The 16,273-nt window shown below is 43.6% G+C and overlaps 1 protein-coding gene across 8 annotated transcripts in view; it reads right to left on the bottom strand.

The window, feature by feature from the left end:
- KCTD1 (potassium channel tetramerization domain containing 1) overlaps nucleotides 1-16,273 on the bottom strand; it is a 156,228-nt gene that overhangs the window by 62,994 nt on the left and 76,961 nt on the right. For 4 of the 8 annotated variants that reach the window (XM_014595240.3, XM_059724152.1, XM_059724151.1 and 1 more), the window contains exon 2: nucleotides 5,800-5,978. In XM_014595240.3, the coding sequence (XP_014450726.1) occupies nucleotides 5,800-5,978 (179 nt within the window). Of the gene's footprint in view, nucleotides 1-5,799; nucleotides 5,979-6,439; nucleotides 10,384-16,273 lie in introns of those variants that run through there. The other 4 variants (XM_014595239.3, XM_059724150.1, XM_019487387.2 and 1 more) reach the window with 2 other exon arrangements.

Here is a 16,273-nt window from a genome sequence, read left to right as displayed (position 1 = left end):
CTGCAGAAAAGCTAACCCATCCTTTTATAGACCATGGTAAATTCTTTCTATGTCTGTACCCAGGGGGATAGGCAACTTAGGAAATTAACTAGACAATCTCCAGGCCTCAACAGTCCAGAGAGATTCTAGACCAAATTTAAAGAGAATGTGCTCACTGTTAGCACAAAGCATCACATGAAGGATAGGTGTTAAATGATCAAGAAGGAGCTATGGTGCTATCTGAACATTTTTCTAAGAAAGAAAAATGTATTTATTTAGCCCATGGACATTAAGCACCCAACTAACTATTAACGACAGTTCTAAGCAATCCTCACGCAGTGCAGAGGTACACAGCAGGGGCTCTGTTTCTCTGCTGGTAAGAGCAAGAAGGAACCGGAGAATAGTTTGGCCTTTTCTGCCTTTCATATCCTCAGACTGGGGGGATAAAGAACCATTCAGGGAACAAGCACATTCAAAATAGATGCTGCTGGCTAAAAGAAACCAGCTTTGGACGGATGGGGGCAGATGAACATCAAAGCTAAGTACAGAGGTTCAAAAAACCTGAGGCAAAATTGATTCAGTCTTTGCAGTTTTTTTAAGCTGCCTACATTGAATTGGTAACAAACTGACGTTCAGTGTTTGGGTAGACAACAGGCAGAAGCCTTCACTGGCCCAGGCCAGGAGCCTGGGGGTGCTCATGTATGCCACCCCTCATGGCCAGGCTGCCTAAGGCTGCTAAACCAGCAGCCCAGGCCTGATTGGGAGCTGGGGTCTTGCCCTCCTCCCCCACAGCTGAGCTGGGTTCACCTCAGCCCCACCCCTCCCACAGCCGTCAGCCTCCGAGGAGGAGGAAGAGGGTGCAAGGGAGGCAACACCCCACCCCTCTTGCCCACACTGGCCCTCCCAGCTGGGGTCTGCTCTGAGCAGGAAAAGCACCCACTGGGGGAGACATTTTGCTCCCCCCATCACCTTCCCCAGCCCTCTGCCTGGGGGGAGTGAGGGGGGGGCAAGGGGTGGGAAATCCCTCCCAGTGCCTCCCCCACCCAGTTGGCATTTGCCAGGCGTGGATGGGACAGCACCCAACCAAGGAGGCTTTTCACCCCCCACAGCTCGAGCTCAGCTGGAATGCCCCAGCCCTGCCCCTTCCCTAGCCCCCACCACCAGGGGTCTGTCTGGTACAGGAGTAAAGCACCCACCTGGGGGGAGGCAAGAAGCTCCTGGGTGGGGGGTTTTCTCCTCCCTCCCCCCAACCTGGGCTGGGGCAGCAGGGAGCTGTAAGTTCCCCCAACACGAGTTGGAACTTGAGGAGAGGGTTGAGCTGAGCCAATCCCTGCCCAGCTTACTGGGCTGCAAAAACCCTCCACCACAGGAGCTTTTCTCCTCCCCTTGCTATACAGCTTGGGGCTAAGCAGGGCCTTGGGCATCTGTTCCCCTGCCCCCTTCCCTGCTGGGCTGACAGGCCCAGGCAGGAAGCAGGCTGGGAAGCCAATACTTTAGTGCCTCAACTCTGATAGCTGGGGGCAGGGTCAGCCTTGCTTTGATGGGGCAGACAACGCAGCCCAGGGCTGCAAAGCATCCTAGGATGTTGGGGGACTGTGAGTTAACGTGAAGTGGGAAGGGATCTGGGACAGAAGTTCCATAAACTGGTTTAACCTAAATCACGTCTAATACTACATCCAACCAGGTTTATCTTAAACTGGTTTCAGGCATTTTAAAAGCGGTTTATGTGCACTGAGCTTCTGTTCTGTTACATGTTTAAACCAATTTCCAATCACAACAGTTTGTGTGCAACTTCTGTCCCTAGCCCAAGAGTGGAATAGTCCACTTGGACAACAATTTTAAAAACAGCTCTGTTGAACAAGGTCAGTTTCATGGCTCATTTCAAAATGTTGAAGTTAGGATTATAAGCCTCCAGGACATTTACAAGATCCATGTCTTTTTTTAAAGTCACATTTTTCTTTCCTTAATAAAAACAAAAGCTAAGCAATCGCACTGGTTCTAGTTCTGGAATTTTGCCACAAAAAGCCTCTCTAGTCCATGGGACTAATTACATTTGTTTAAGATTCTAGCCCACTATTACTAGAAATTAATGTTAAATCATTGGAGAGTTCTCCCAGGTTTCCAATAAATATAAAAATAAATTGCTGCACTCGAATATGTGACATCTGACCTTGAACAAAAAAAAAATCCTCACAACACTGATTATCATCTTATCTCATTATGCCACCTGACTTCACCTGCAAACTGGTTACTAATGGTCTTTTTGAGGCTGATAATGCAATTCTTTAAAAGTTCCAGGAGTGCCTATGAAGTTCATTTTCTAAATAGTATATCCTGCATAATGCATTTATCTACTGGTTCAAGAGACAAAGGCTGGGAGAAGGGTCAGCACTGAAACAAAGGTAGTTACTCAAATGACACAAAACAAAATAGCTATTTATCTAAGGTTTTTTTCCCCCAAAACTAGTTGTGTTGTTTAATCAGATGTTTAAATTATTATACCACATACTTATGAAAACAGATAGCTGTTATTTCTGCTTCCTTGATGTATTACAATAGCTTAATTGAACTAAATTAAAAAAAGTATTAATCTTAAATTCCATCTTCCATCTACACTGTTATGTGTAACATCCTATTTCCTCCACTTACCTTCACTACCTCTATCATAAGAAGAACAGCTACATACATTAAGAGGTATAATGGGGAAAGCAAAACAAAAAGGAGTGTAAAAAAATCACTAGGCCTTCCACAACTGTAAGTATCTTGCTCTTGAGTGCATAATTCTCAAGGAGTACTCAGAGCCAGGACGGAACTCGAGAAGCTGCTGATAGGGGTAGAACAAATTCTGCAGACCAGTACAAGTGGTCTCTCTCTTTCAACTAGCAAAAATTTTAGTCCTGTCTGATGAATCAGCCCTCTTGCACAGCTTTTGGCCATGCTCTCCACTGTTCCTCTATCTCTCCCACAGGTAATGATAAGAAAGACTAATCTCAAGCAGGCTAAACTTTTGCCTCTTTCATTTTTTTTGCTCTTTACTCTTTCCCATTCTCTCCCCCCACATCCAAACAAGTACTATCAGCATTTACTATTAAAAGTGCTATTGCACTCTTTACTAAGGCAATATGCTGCTCTGTATCAGCAAGGGGAAGTGTCATTGCAGTTAAATGTATGTCTAGAACAGAATCCTAAACTAGACTGCACACCCTCTATAAGTTAGTTATAGAACTTGAATGTAAAGTTTTTGTGAACTTTTTTACCAACCACATACAATAAAAGAAGAGTTAAACTGCTAGAAGAACGTAACTGAATAATTGTTTCAGTTTTTAATTATTGGTACTGACATAGAATAGGGGTGTCAAATTTTTTGGGCTTTGTGGACCAGATCCAGACCACAGGGCTTCTCATAGTCTGCATCTGGTCTATGGGGCCTCCTACAGTGCAGGTGACATACATGAAGAAACATTAATTCCCATGGTTGCCATGACCACTGTTTCAACATGGCTCCAGAACCCAGATAGTTAGCACTGCTGTTTGCCTCCTCCCTTTTCCCTTAGCTGCCAATATCGTATCACATAATGGTGAGGCAAGGCAAGCATTAACTCCATCGGTTCTAGAACCATGACTTCACAGTGGGGATTAACACTGTTGCTGCAGAAGCCCTGGCAACTGCGATGTGATCCCAACGGGCTGAACCCAGCCAATAGATGTAGGTGGTCCAGCCCACAAGAAGCCCTGCAGGCTAGATCAGTGTTTCTCATCTCATGAGTTGTGACCCAAAAGTGGGTCGCAAGAATATAGGAATGGGTCGCAAACACACTTTTAAAAATGGATTCACCTTTAAAGGAGAAAAACAAGGGAAACTGTGGTTTTGCCCTTGCAAGCTATCAGAGTTCCAGCCTGCAAGGGCCTGATTAGGCCTGCTTGGGCCCCCCTCCCCCATACCCACCCCCTGCCCCACACACTGGGGGCCTGGGGGTCAGGACTGGCCATTGATGTTTACAAATGGGTCTCAGTACAAAAAGGTTCAGAACTATTGGGCTAGATGACCCACATCTGTGGGCTGCATCCAGCCAGAGGACCATATGCTTGACACCTGTGAACTACGTAAATAGAAGGGTGAAATGTGATGCTGGAGTGCAGTCATGTAATGAGACAGTAGTTAGTATAGGGAAATACCTAGCTCTAAGCAAAGAAGCAATGAATTGACATTGATACTGCAATAAATGCATACATGTGGCACACATGCACCATTTATATTTGTGCTTTAAACAAAAGTTATATGATAGCACCTGCATGAGACATATTACCAAATTTTCCCAAATCCAAGATGCCATTTAATTTAAGACCACCCCACAATAATTAGATTCTATATATTCTATAAATGTGTTAGCATTTTCCACATATGGAATCTAATTATTGGAGGGGTGTTTTAAATTTGTGCACCTCACTGCTGCAGTGGGGAAAACATCCTCCAGCCCCTTGCCTCCCCTATCTGCCTGCCCCCAGCCACTTGCCGCCCTCAGCTGCCTGGCCCCCTGCCTGCTCCCCAGCAGCCTCTTGCTCCCCTGCTGCCTGCTTCCCCCTGGACAATTGTTCCCCTTCCCCTCCCCATCCCTGCCATTGCTTACGCTGTGCAGACTTTTGGCTCTGACTCTGGCTCCAGCTTTGGCAAAGGGCATGGAGCATATGGTGCCTCTGGCCTTGCCTCAGCCAGGGACCAAAAGCAATGGCAGCTCTAAGCCTGGCCTTGGGCTCGGGTTAGAAGTGGAGCCACAGCAGCACTTCTGCCACTACATGGTCTCCCCAACACTTTCCCTATTGCATACCCCCTCCCCAGGTTTCACACTGCAGTTTCCCCTGCATTCCCAATACCTCTACCACCTGGTCTCCCCTGCCATCCTGGCCCTGGCCCAAGACAGGTGGTGGCTAAAGCCACAGCAACCACCTACCCTGAGCCAATATTTGAATCCAAGATGAGGGTCCCCCTGCCATGTTGAATGGAGAAAAAAACCTTCATCTTGGATAAAGTAAATACTGTATATTGTATAAAGCTGCACTGCTCTGAACATCAGTCACACAAATGTTAAGACAATTTTCTGACTTAGTGCAGTGTGACTTTATTTTTTAAGCTGACAGCTAGAATAGAAAGTTAAAAATTTTCCCATCAAGAAAATCTCTCTTACAAAGTAGAGAACAGCTTGAATCATCTATCATTTACTAAGCTGTCTGCATATGTCACCTTGTGATTTACCAGAACCGCCAACCTGTTACAAGATAACTAATAAGCTCAGAGTTACCAGTACACAGTCTGCAATAGTTTAAACACTACAAACCTTCTAATACTACTTTAAACTAATACTGTTGTACATTAAGTTATTTACAACCTTAAGTCGTAAATAGATCTTGAGTGTGTTTTCTGGGATTATACGTTGATAGTATAAAAGAGTAAATTTTACACTTAGAAATCCTGACTTTTACACATTTAAGTTTGCAGTTCTGCCATTACTTCTCCTTACTCCACGTTTAAGTCACAGAAATTTAGAACATATTAAACAGACTGAACCGAACAGGTTCAGAATGTCTTTCTTAGGGCCACCTTTATTTTAGGGCATAAACAAAGGGATCTGCAGAGATGTTGTTAGTCTTAGATATAAGGCAAGAGGAAAAAAGAAATTCTCTCTCAATTTTTATAATTTAGTTATAAATAAAATACATGTTCAGTATGTTTTCAACATTTTTAGGAGTAGAGCCCCAGGATGTCCGGGCAGAACACTGAATGAATGTATTGCCAAGTACATGAAGCACAATCTTGAAAATTACCTTGAGTCAGGATATTTAGTAAGTGTGGCCAAGCTGCTGGTATACATGTGCCCACCCACGTCAATATGAACTGGTGCATTGGATTTTGTGAGTTGTGCTGGAGTGGGGATGCCTTGATTGTTCAATGGAGATGCAGGCGATCTAGTGATCAGGGGCCTTGACATATTGGGCCGACTGTCCTGTGAAGAGACGGATTTGCGTTAGTAATTTCCTTAACAAATGAAACAAAACAAAACAAAACACCTCACAAAGATGCACGTTTAAGAGTGAATAGCATCATCTTTTGTCTCAACTTCCAATTTTAATCGTGTTAAAGCAAGGACTGATATGCAATTAAAACAAAAAAAATCTGTTAAGCTTTTAACAACTTCACTGTAGTTGCATCACAAGTTGAAACACAGAATAAAGCATTGTTATAAAAGCCACAAAAAGAAACCACATTCAACAAAACAAGTTGTTTCTGAATACTATTCATTATAGACAATTCCATACAGAAACAAATGCTCATTTTTGTATTTTTTAAGAGCTGATAAAAGCACTGTAGACAAGAATGCTAACAATATACTTAAATTCAAAAGCAGTAGGGTTTATGTTTCTTCCCAAACCCTTTGCTATACAGTTAGAATAGAGAAATACAAACCCTTAGCTCTTCCATTCTGCAAAGTCTTCTCTTGAATTTCCAATTCACATATCACGAAAACAGAAGAGGAAACACCTGGACTAGCCAACTGTTCATGTACTGTAGAACACTGGGCATCGACAGCCTTTGAGAAAGACATTTTCCATTTAAAAATTATACAGATAGTGACAGATGCCCCTGTGCGCCCCACTCAGGCTACAGTTCTGGGTAGCTTCCTAATGAAAGCAAGCAAAGTAGAAAAGCAGCAGATGCTTGCTAAAGAAACAAAAAACTTTTATTCACGCAGGAATGGATGTAATGCCAGTAAGTAGCACACATTTAATCTATGCACAAAGTAGGGTGGGGCAGGGCAAAGTGATTTGCAGAAGCCAGTGAGGCAAGCTATTTTCAAATATCTGGGATTAACATACAAACATGTTCAAGATTTGTTTTGAGACAGTTGCACTTTCTACCTAAAGAAAAGGAATATACAAGCGTGATCCTGCAAATACGCACCAAAAACTAGAAGACTTCATGAATTTGGGGATTTTTAATTTAAAGAGGTAAGCAAAGCAAAAACAAAAACAAAACAACAACACCCCCCCCCCAAAAATCAGGTAACTGCACATTGAAAAATATTTTGCCTTCTAATTGCAGGAGGTAATTGATCCCCTGTAAATGCCTTGCTACAGCATTCAATAACAAGTCTTTGGAAGTATGTGCGACAATCACAGGGTATCTGGGTTAGTGAAGTTTGTTTTTTTTTCCTATTTAAACATCATTTCTACATTTTTCATTGCTCTTGAAACAAAGATTAGGCAGCATGAACTAGGTATGTGCTGAGGTGGAATAATTTATGGGCCACTATTGCAAAATGACATTCAAGTAAACTTTGACACGAGGCATCTGTAGAATCATAAAGGAATTTAACTGATTTTCTCTTCTAAACAAAAAATAGTGAGTTTGGTTCAAAATGAATAAAAGGTAAAGAGATTGGAGAAACTCTGGTTAACAGGTATGTTAAGCAAAAAATAATATAAATTTGCAGGATATCAGTCTTACCAACAGGAACTACTTGAGGATCTGCTTTGGGGCACAACTCAAACAGGTCCAGACAAGATACTAGATACCCACGCTACACTAAACCCTAGTATCTACTATAAATCTGGTATGACATAATCAACACCCAAGATGCTACTGATCATTGGAGACTTGATTACAAGTATTGAGAAAAAGCCTAATAAAAATATATGTATAGCTGGAGAGCTGAGAAAGAATGCAAAAATGATACAAACTGGAAATAAATGAGATAATGAATAGCCACATCAGGGATGAAATACAACATTTATTAAGTACTTAAAAAAGTACATGATTTTAAAAGCAACTAGAGAGACTGAGATTAAAATTTAAAAACAAGTCCATAATGCAGAGGAAATGCACTGTGTTACCTCTCTTACGAGAATTTTTGTCTGAAAAACACAGCCCTGTTACAATTTAGCACTCTGCAGCGCCATGGAGTCTGTAATAGTTTTTCAATTGGACACATTCTATTGTATATCCTGCCTCAGGGTACTCAGGAGAAAATGAGCAGATTTGCAGGGTTAATATTGTAGTTAGACCAGGACCTCATTCAGCATAGCTATGATAGTGCAGTGTGTACTGACTGGGGTAGAAAAATGTGCACTATAACAATCACTGCGAGGATAGCAGAAAATGCACAAATGGTGGGCATTTCATACCTGCTGCTTCATTTTTCCCTCCTCAGCATTTCCTTTTTCTAAGCCACCTGAATTTATTGGGCCTGAAGAAAAAATGCCCATATGCCTGATGTTTAGCTGTTAACTAGAATAATGTTAAGCCTCCTCCAACCTGACTCACTATGCACAATTCACTGGATACATTTAATTGGCTTTAGCTTGGAGACCACTCCCAAAATTGGGCAATATTATTTGTACTACCTTTGGCTCCTACAAAACTAAGTGGGATGAGGCTCCATTTTACTAAGTCTTGAAGAACCAGCTCGGACTCTAATCAGGAACATCCCCCAAGGGTATTCTTGAGGAGTACAGTCCATAAGACAGACCGCAAGAACACTCGGACAATTGTTTAATAGGTCAGAGTTAAAAGGGAAATCAATTTGTTTACAGAAGTAACTAAAATGGGGTTGATGACCCATGACCAACTGTCATAAGCCTCCCACAAAATACACAGGGGTTAGCATAAATTTAAAAAACAAACATTAAATGAGGGGGGAAGGGCTGAAAAAGTAGTTATAACCAATGATTAATAAAGAAGAAAATATTACTGGTCAAACACAAAGTTTCAATTTGGTTTGAATGGCCCTTTCCAACATCACAAAATGTTTGTGTACCATTAAAAGATTCCAATAAATGAAATGATTAGAGCAAATTCCTAATAAACAATCAGAGCGAAGAAGCCTTAGAAACTAAATGTAAAGGCATCCAAATACTTCCAATATGCCAAAACAGTAAGTACAGAAAGGATGCAAATCTGTTAGGAACCATTCCCATTTTGTAATCTTGCATAGACTTCTGCACAGGAAGGGTTCGTTCACATCTAAAACACAGGACATGCAGAATGTGTTTTTCTATTAGTCTGATTTATAACACTGACTCCAGTAGTTACAGAGGGCAAAACACAGCTACAGCACTCTATGGGCAGCAGCAACTTGCAGAGGTTCAGTTTTCTTTTCATTCAACTCCTGTTCCTTACAGATTTTTTTTAATTAAAAAAAAAATAGAAAAAAGAAAAACTGTATTTAAATATTTCAGTTATCTGGGGTGGGTAATCTGACATGCCAATATCAGTAAAATATGTACCAGTAGCAAGGTACCCAATGGGATTCATACTTCAGTCAGCTTTCAAATGATGAACTTGGATTCTAAATCCAGAACTGCATTTGTTACTGAAATTAGGAACTCCAAAGCATTACTGAAGCCTGCTCAATGGATAAATTAAAGACATGAAAGTAAAAAAACCAACAAACAAAACAAAAAACACACCACACTTTTATATATAAAAATTCAAAATCATGATTCAGTTAATAAAGGATGTTTCAATGTTTTTTTAATCCAGTGGAAATATGTAAAACCACCTGCTTTCCTACTGATATTGTAGAATTTTTTGTTTTGTTTTTTTGGAGAAAATAAGGTGGGGGGAGGGTACGTGGAACAAACCTAGGACTGCCCTCCATTCCTCTCTGCTAGCCTACTCAATGGTAGAGATGATGTCTCCTCACTTCTGAACTGTTCCTCTAAGGCAGGGGTAGGCAACGTTTTTTGGCCAGGGTGCCAAAAAAACACAATGTCTACCTTGGAAGGTGCCAGAGTGCCGACATGCCGGAACCCAGAGCAGCTGTTTGCAGCCTCCTGGCTGCAGCCAGCCCAAGGAGCCCAGTCTGCTTGCAGCAGGGCTTGCATCCTCCCACCTGCTGGGAGCATCCTGGGCTCCATGGCTGGCAGCAGCTGCTTAGAGCCTGGGCCACCGGTGGTGTGCTGAGCAAAATGGCCTTGCATGCCATGCTCGGCACGTGTGTTGAGGCTAGCTGACCCCTTCTCTAAGGTGTTCAGAAATCCTCAGGACTGAAAAGTCTCTTTCCTAAGCAGCTGTTTGAGGAACACAGATGATAGCCCTCTTCCTCCATTTTGGGTAGTCCTCAGAATCAATTTGGATGTGTTCCAGGGAGAAATAAAAAGGGTAAAGGGATTTTCCTAGTCCAAATTGAGAATAAGCAGCAACCCTTTTGGGAGCTGGGAAAGGAGTACTGACAGGAGCTGTCTCCCAGGGAAGCACTTGAGAGCAATGTCAACATGCTAGTACATGATAAAGGAAATGCAATTGCCATCAGTGGAGCAGGGAAAGTGACTGCACGCAAAGTACTGCCAAATACACAAAGCTGAGGAACTAAAAAACAGGGATTATCTCCCCTTTAACTTTCTAGTTACAATCTTAAATTGTTTTGTAACTCAGGTGTCATTTTTACAATTACACATTTACATTTAAAACAGGGAAATTAATTTATTTTATTTAAATTAGAAATACTGCCAAATTTGAGTACAAAAAGTTGAATTAACTCCTTTGTACAGCAGTATGAGCAATAGCTGCAAAAAAATAAACAAATGGAAAAAAAAAAAAAGACTTTTTAATGCCCTCAGACAACGTGGCTAACAAGTGCCAGAACAACCTAGTCCTTGAAGTCACCTAGTTCCAGATCCAGACTCACTCTGCAGCTAGGAACTCTTGTGTCATCATGAGCTGCAGACAGACATCTAGAATCACAGTACAAGTAGGTTCAAGTAGTAAGCCTGTGTGAAGCAGCTAGTATTTGCTTTGGATTTGGCCAATTTGGGGGACCGTGATTCGATTTAGTGATTCAAATCACTGTCCTGAACTGATTTGGCCAGATCCGATTTGGAGATTTAGCCTCAGCTGAATCAGCCGAATCTCCGAATTGGCCCCATCCCCCACCCACTCTCAATGGCTGCCCCACCTGGCCCCAGCCCCCAAAAAAGCCCGCGCTCACTGACTGCTGCCATGTGGGGGAGGGGCAATTCCTGCTGCCCCCCACTACATGGGGGGCTCTGCCATGAGACCCCTGCCCGCTCCCCCAGCCCCACCCATGGCTGCCCCGCCTGCCCCAGCTCCCAGCTATTTAAAAAAAAACAAAAAACCCTGACTCACCAGCTCTTCCCAAGCAGGGGGGCAATTCCCACTGTCCCCCACTGCCCTATCCTGCCGGGGAGGAGGAGGGGCTCTGCCATGAGCCCCCAGAAGCTCCGAGGCAGCTGCAGCAGCCGGCGAGTCTGGGTTTTTCTTGTTTTGTTTTGTTTTGTTTTAAAGGGCCGGGAGCTGGGGCAGGTGGGGCAGCCATGGGGGGGGAGCTGGGAGAGTGGGTGGGGGTCAGAGGGTTCATGGCAGAGCCCCCCACACAGCATAGGCATTGGGTGGCAGTAGGGATTGCCCCCCAACCTGGTAGTAGCTGGTGAATGGGGGCTTTTTTTTAAAGAGCTAGGTGCTGGGCTGGGTGGTGCAGCCATGGGGTGAGGCTGGGAGAACTGGTGGGGTTTGGGGGGTGTTCAGGGGGGCTGGGGGAGCAGGCAGGGGGTGGGGCCTGGCAGGGGTACCCCATGGTCCTCTCCCACTCCTGCAGCCCCCCCCCGCTCCCTATTTACCTGCATGGAGTCCAGGTCCAACTCCCTGCTGCAGCCAGCAGCGGCTGCCTGAATCACCAAAGTTCTCCGAATTGATTCGGAGAGCTTTGAATCAATTTGAACCTTTTAACTGGTCCCCTGATTCAATTCAGATTTGGAGATTTGGCTGCTGAATTGGGCCAAATTGCCTCCAAATCTAATTAGCACCTGAAGCTTCGCACAGCCCTATCAAGTAGATATAAACCTATTTTGGACTACAGGTCTTGGCTTCTGGTCATTGTTAGCTTGGATTGGTACACCTCAACAATCTTGCTTGAGAACCATGGCTGCACCACAAAAGGTAACTTTTAGCCATCCTCAAGTTATAGCAGGCACACTACCACAGTTCTATCTCAAGTGAAGGTCTTTGCCTCATTTGACTCTCTCGCATCTTTCTTGACACTTGAAGTTGCAATATTCCACGTTTACGGTGTACTTTGAAAAATAAAAATCTGTCTGTTCTGGACATGGGTGTGAGTAGCATTCTCGCAGCAAATCAGATTACACCTACTCAGGGTATTATCCATTATAGATGAAAAACCTTGCATCCCACTCTGGATAATAAGCCGGCTCATGGCTTTTCCTACCAATGCTTAATCCCCCTACCTGACCCATTTTAGAGATTCAGAGACAGAGGAGTGGTCTCTCTATCAATGTTCCTGCATAAGAAAACCTATGCATTACTACATGAATATATAAAAGCACTAGACCCAGCACAGGCAACTGGCAGGGAGGGCAGGGGACGGGGCATGTACCCCCCCCCCCCCCCCGAGATTGACCCCCGACTCAGCACCGCTCAGGACAGGGCAGTTTTTTTGCTGTGCGGGTCAGCGGCATGTTGGGTGGGGGAAGGAGGGGAGTGGGCACTAAGCCATGGCACAGAAGTATAGGAATGGATATGGGGCTTTTGGCCTGCCCCCGGGCCCACCCACAAATTGTGCCCCCCCCAGACTCAGGAGGCATCAGTCACCCCTGAGACCCAGGGTACAGACAGAAGTTACATTTTTCGCACAAGCAGACCCCTCAAAGCACTTTATAGCCATACCATGACATGAGTGCATGACTGCAGAGTGCTTTTAAAGTGGCAGATTACCTGAAAAATTAAACTTCCTCAAATGAGGTATCAAATGAAGGTGCTCTTAAAAAGAGTGCCTGAGGGAACTTGCGTTCCCTAGGGTTAATTTTCCATGCGTTTCGGGCTGGGCCGATGTAGCTGACAGCCCCAGAGCTCTTGCCCTGCTGACAGCCCCAGAGCTGGGAAAGGGGACAGCTCCTCAGCTCACTGCTCACCTGTAGGCAGCCTCAATCCCTCCCCCAAGCAACCCAAAAGGTGAACTTCTGTTGGATTGTGGGGAGGCTGTGGGGGTTGAGGGCACTATCTCATGGCACTTTATGTAAAGCACCATGAGTTAGAGCAGGGGCCTGAATATCTGTCAGCACCCCCAGTGTCTAGCTGCTGCCCCAAATCAGGTATACCAGGGTAGCTCTCACCAGATATGCTTCCTATGAGAAGTTTGTTCTGAGGAATCAAGATTTCCCAATGGAAAAAAAGGAAGTTTAATTAAAAGAAAACTGTGACCGCCTCTAAATTAGTGTGAGGGTGACACTAAAATTAAGTGCCTGCAGCCCAGCACAACCAAAGGACTTACAGAAGCAACAGGATTAAAAAATATATATATTTTAACAGCAAGCATCACTATCAGCAGCACTGTTTCAGACAGGGATGATGATCCTAAAATTTATGTCACATGTTACAGGACACAGGATCAGGTACTTGCTGTCATTCCACCATCCATGCACAGGGTAAAGTGATGAGGATGAACCTGACCCAGAAGGTACTTCTTTCCTAGGACCAACTATAATTCTCCAATGGAAATTGCTGGCTGCAGCTCATAATGACACAAAAGTTCCTAGCTACAGAGTGAATCTAGACCTGAAATTAGGCTACTGCAGGAACCAGGTTGTTGTGGCACTTGTTGGCCATGTTGTCTGAGGGAATTAAAAAAAAATGGCTGTGTTTTGCAGACATTGCTCGTACTGTTTGTAATCTTGCTGTTGCTTGGTAGAGTTTTGGGCGAGATATTCTGGCAGAAAGCAGATTTACACCATATAGACTAATCAGAGTAGGTTCACCCATGAAAATTAATGCTCGCTTTCTTTCTCTCTCTCTCTCTCTCTATAAAAGCTTGTACAATATATAGGGTTTTTTGGTTGTAGCTGTGTTGGTCTAAAAACATAGGCAGACAAAGTTCTTTGCACAGATGTGATACCTTTTATTAGACCAACTAAATAGCTGGAAAAATTGTCTTTGCAAGCTTTTGGGCACAAACACCCTTCTATATAATATATACACAGTTTACTTGACTATAAAACAAGGTTTTTGCCCCCTGATCACCATGAGGAAAAAAGCCCCTCATCTCATATTCACATACAAGGATACCTCACTAAATACATTGTCTGTCATTAAACTGCTGTCAAAAATAGCACATGCTCAGTAATGGAAACCAACTAGGAACTTGATTGAATGCAGCCAACACTGAGCATAACTAAAACGTATGGCCATATTGGGCAAATATGCGGATGAGAACCTACACAATTTTTTCAATTAATATATTCTGTGTTCCAGGTCAAATCAGCCAAATCAGTTTCAAATCATATCGACTGAGTAGAACTCAACCGTTCCAAAACCCATATCAATTGAGCAGGCAGAACTCGATCATTCTAAACACCATGTATGGTGCTACAACCAGCAAGCATCCTCCTTCCCAGCCTCTTACCCTGGGACTTCAGATACTCCCAAATCCATTGCCAGAGGCCTTGGGATTCAGATGCCCCCAGAAATGACAGGCAAGCATCCGCTATCCCCGACTCTTTAGTTTAGGACTTCAGATGCTCCTTACACTTGATTTTAGCCCACAAGAGTCCAATAAGAATAGGTTAAGAGTCCAATAAGAATAGGTTAAATATAGCTCACCTGAATAAGATATACAGTAGGGCCCATTGTACCCAGTTTTCCTCAGTGCCCACTCTTTTTCAAGTCATGATGAACCATGACATTGAATACATTTCAGTTTCCTCCTCACTCCCACAGCTGAGCTGCACTATTCTTTCCCATTTCCAATGATTCCTATTTCTTTACCAGCCTTAAATGTCTGGCAAACAGGGCCCCAAACAGTTCACCCAGAAGCCCTTTGTCAGCTCTTCTCTCAGCCTGTTGCATATGATCAGAGTGGCCCTGTCCTCCATAAGGTAAAGCCAGACCAGGGTGCCCTCACCTGGATCCCAGGACTTATGATAAGAAAAGCTGGTTCCAATCTAGAGGGAGGGATGGGGGGGGTGCTAATTAGCACATGGATTTTTGGGGGGGGGGGAAGGAATACCTGGAATATATACACAGACCGAGCAATGCTGACCTTTTGGGTCACCATGGCTTGAAGTACTGTTGACTCTGCAGAGGCCCCAGACCAATGAATTATATGGTAAATTTTGAGCCTTTTAGCTTTGGAATAATATCATGCATAAATCTGTACCATATATAAGCAGGTAAAAAAGTGCTGCTTAAAAATGTGCTTATGGAGAACCAGTGCTAAAGCTTGCAACAGTTTCAGAAAAGGTAAAATGCATCAATTCTGGATGAACTAAGTCTATGGGTACTGGTAGCAATTTGCCTATATGCAACTTACTATGGGTATGTTTACTTTAAGGTCAATGTTTTCAAATTTTTCCCTCACTTCCAGATGCTCAGAGAGGGCAAGGTCTGACAGTAAAAGTGTTGGGGGGAAAAAGGTAAGGGGGGGGCGCTACAGAGGTAAGTTGTGGGAGGACAGAGGGTAAGGGGGATACCTGACCCCCCAGATGTATTATCCCTGTTATAACAGTGGGAAGGGGACAAATTCAAGGCAAACCTACAATAATTAGATTCTATACCTGGAAGCTTACAGTAAATTTATAAATTTTCCATATATAGAATCCAATAATTAGGGGGTTGTCTTATATTCAGGTAAAACGTGGGTACACACACACACACACACACACACACACACACACACACACACACACACACTTTGGCTAGTCTGTAAAGTGCAAATATACCCTGCCTTCAATTTTACTTCAGACTAACTTGACTAATTAATTGTCTCTCTGATAAGTGATGCATTCTGCCACCAGAGATTCAATACTCCCAGTATTCTCTCAACTATAGCATGGGATTTCCATTCTTCCTCCACCATCTTCCTCTGGAGCTCAAAAGTGGTTCCATCTTCTGTGTAAGTCCATATGCATCTCTATCAGCAGATCCACCCCTCTCCCTCCTATGTCTCCCATTCTGGCATTTGATGCTGATTATTAACAGCCTTCTGAGAGATTATGGGGTGGCTAAGGCGTACTTGCATCTCTCGTGAGCTAATATCAAGAGTAGTCACTGCACTGGTCTGTTCCCTGGGCTAATATGTCCTTGAATGGCATTGTGTAGTCAAGGGTGGAGGCCTGTCCAATGCACTGCAGACAAGACACCTTATGAGAGTATAGTATAGCATAACCTCCCAATGGGAGAATCTCAGCTATACATCTATTTTATGGAAATAAGGGATTTCTCTCTGGCTTGCTCTGTTGGCCTTTGAGCTAAGGGCAAGCAAGACTCTGAGGC

Source organism: Alligator mississippiensis, chromosome 3 (assembly GCF_030867095.1).
Source record: "Alligator mississippiensis isolate rAllMis1 chromosome 3, rAllMis1, whole genome shotgun sequence".
Taxonomy (NCBI): Eukaryota; Metazoa; Chordata; order Crocodylia; family Alligatoridae; genus Alligator; species Alligator mississippiensis.
This window is presented reverse-complemented; position numbering and strand designations above follow the sequence as displayed.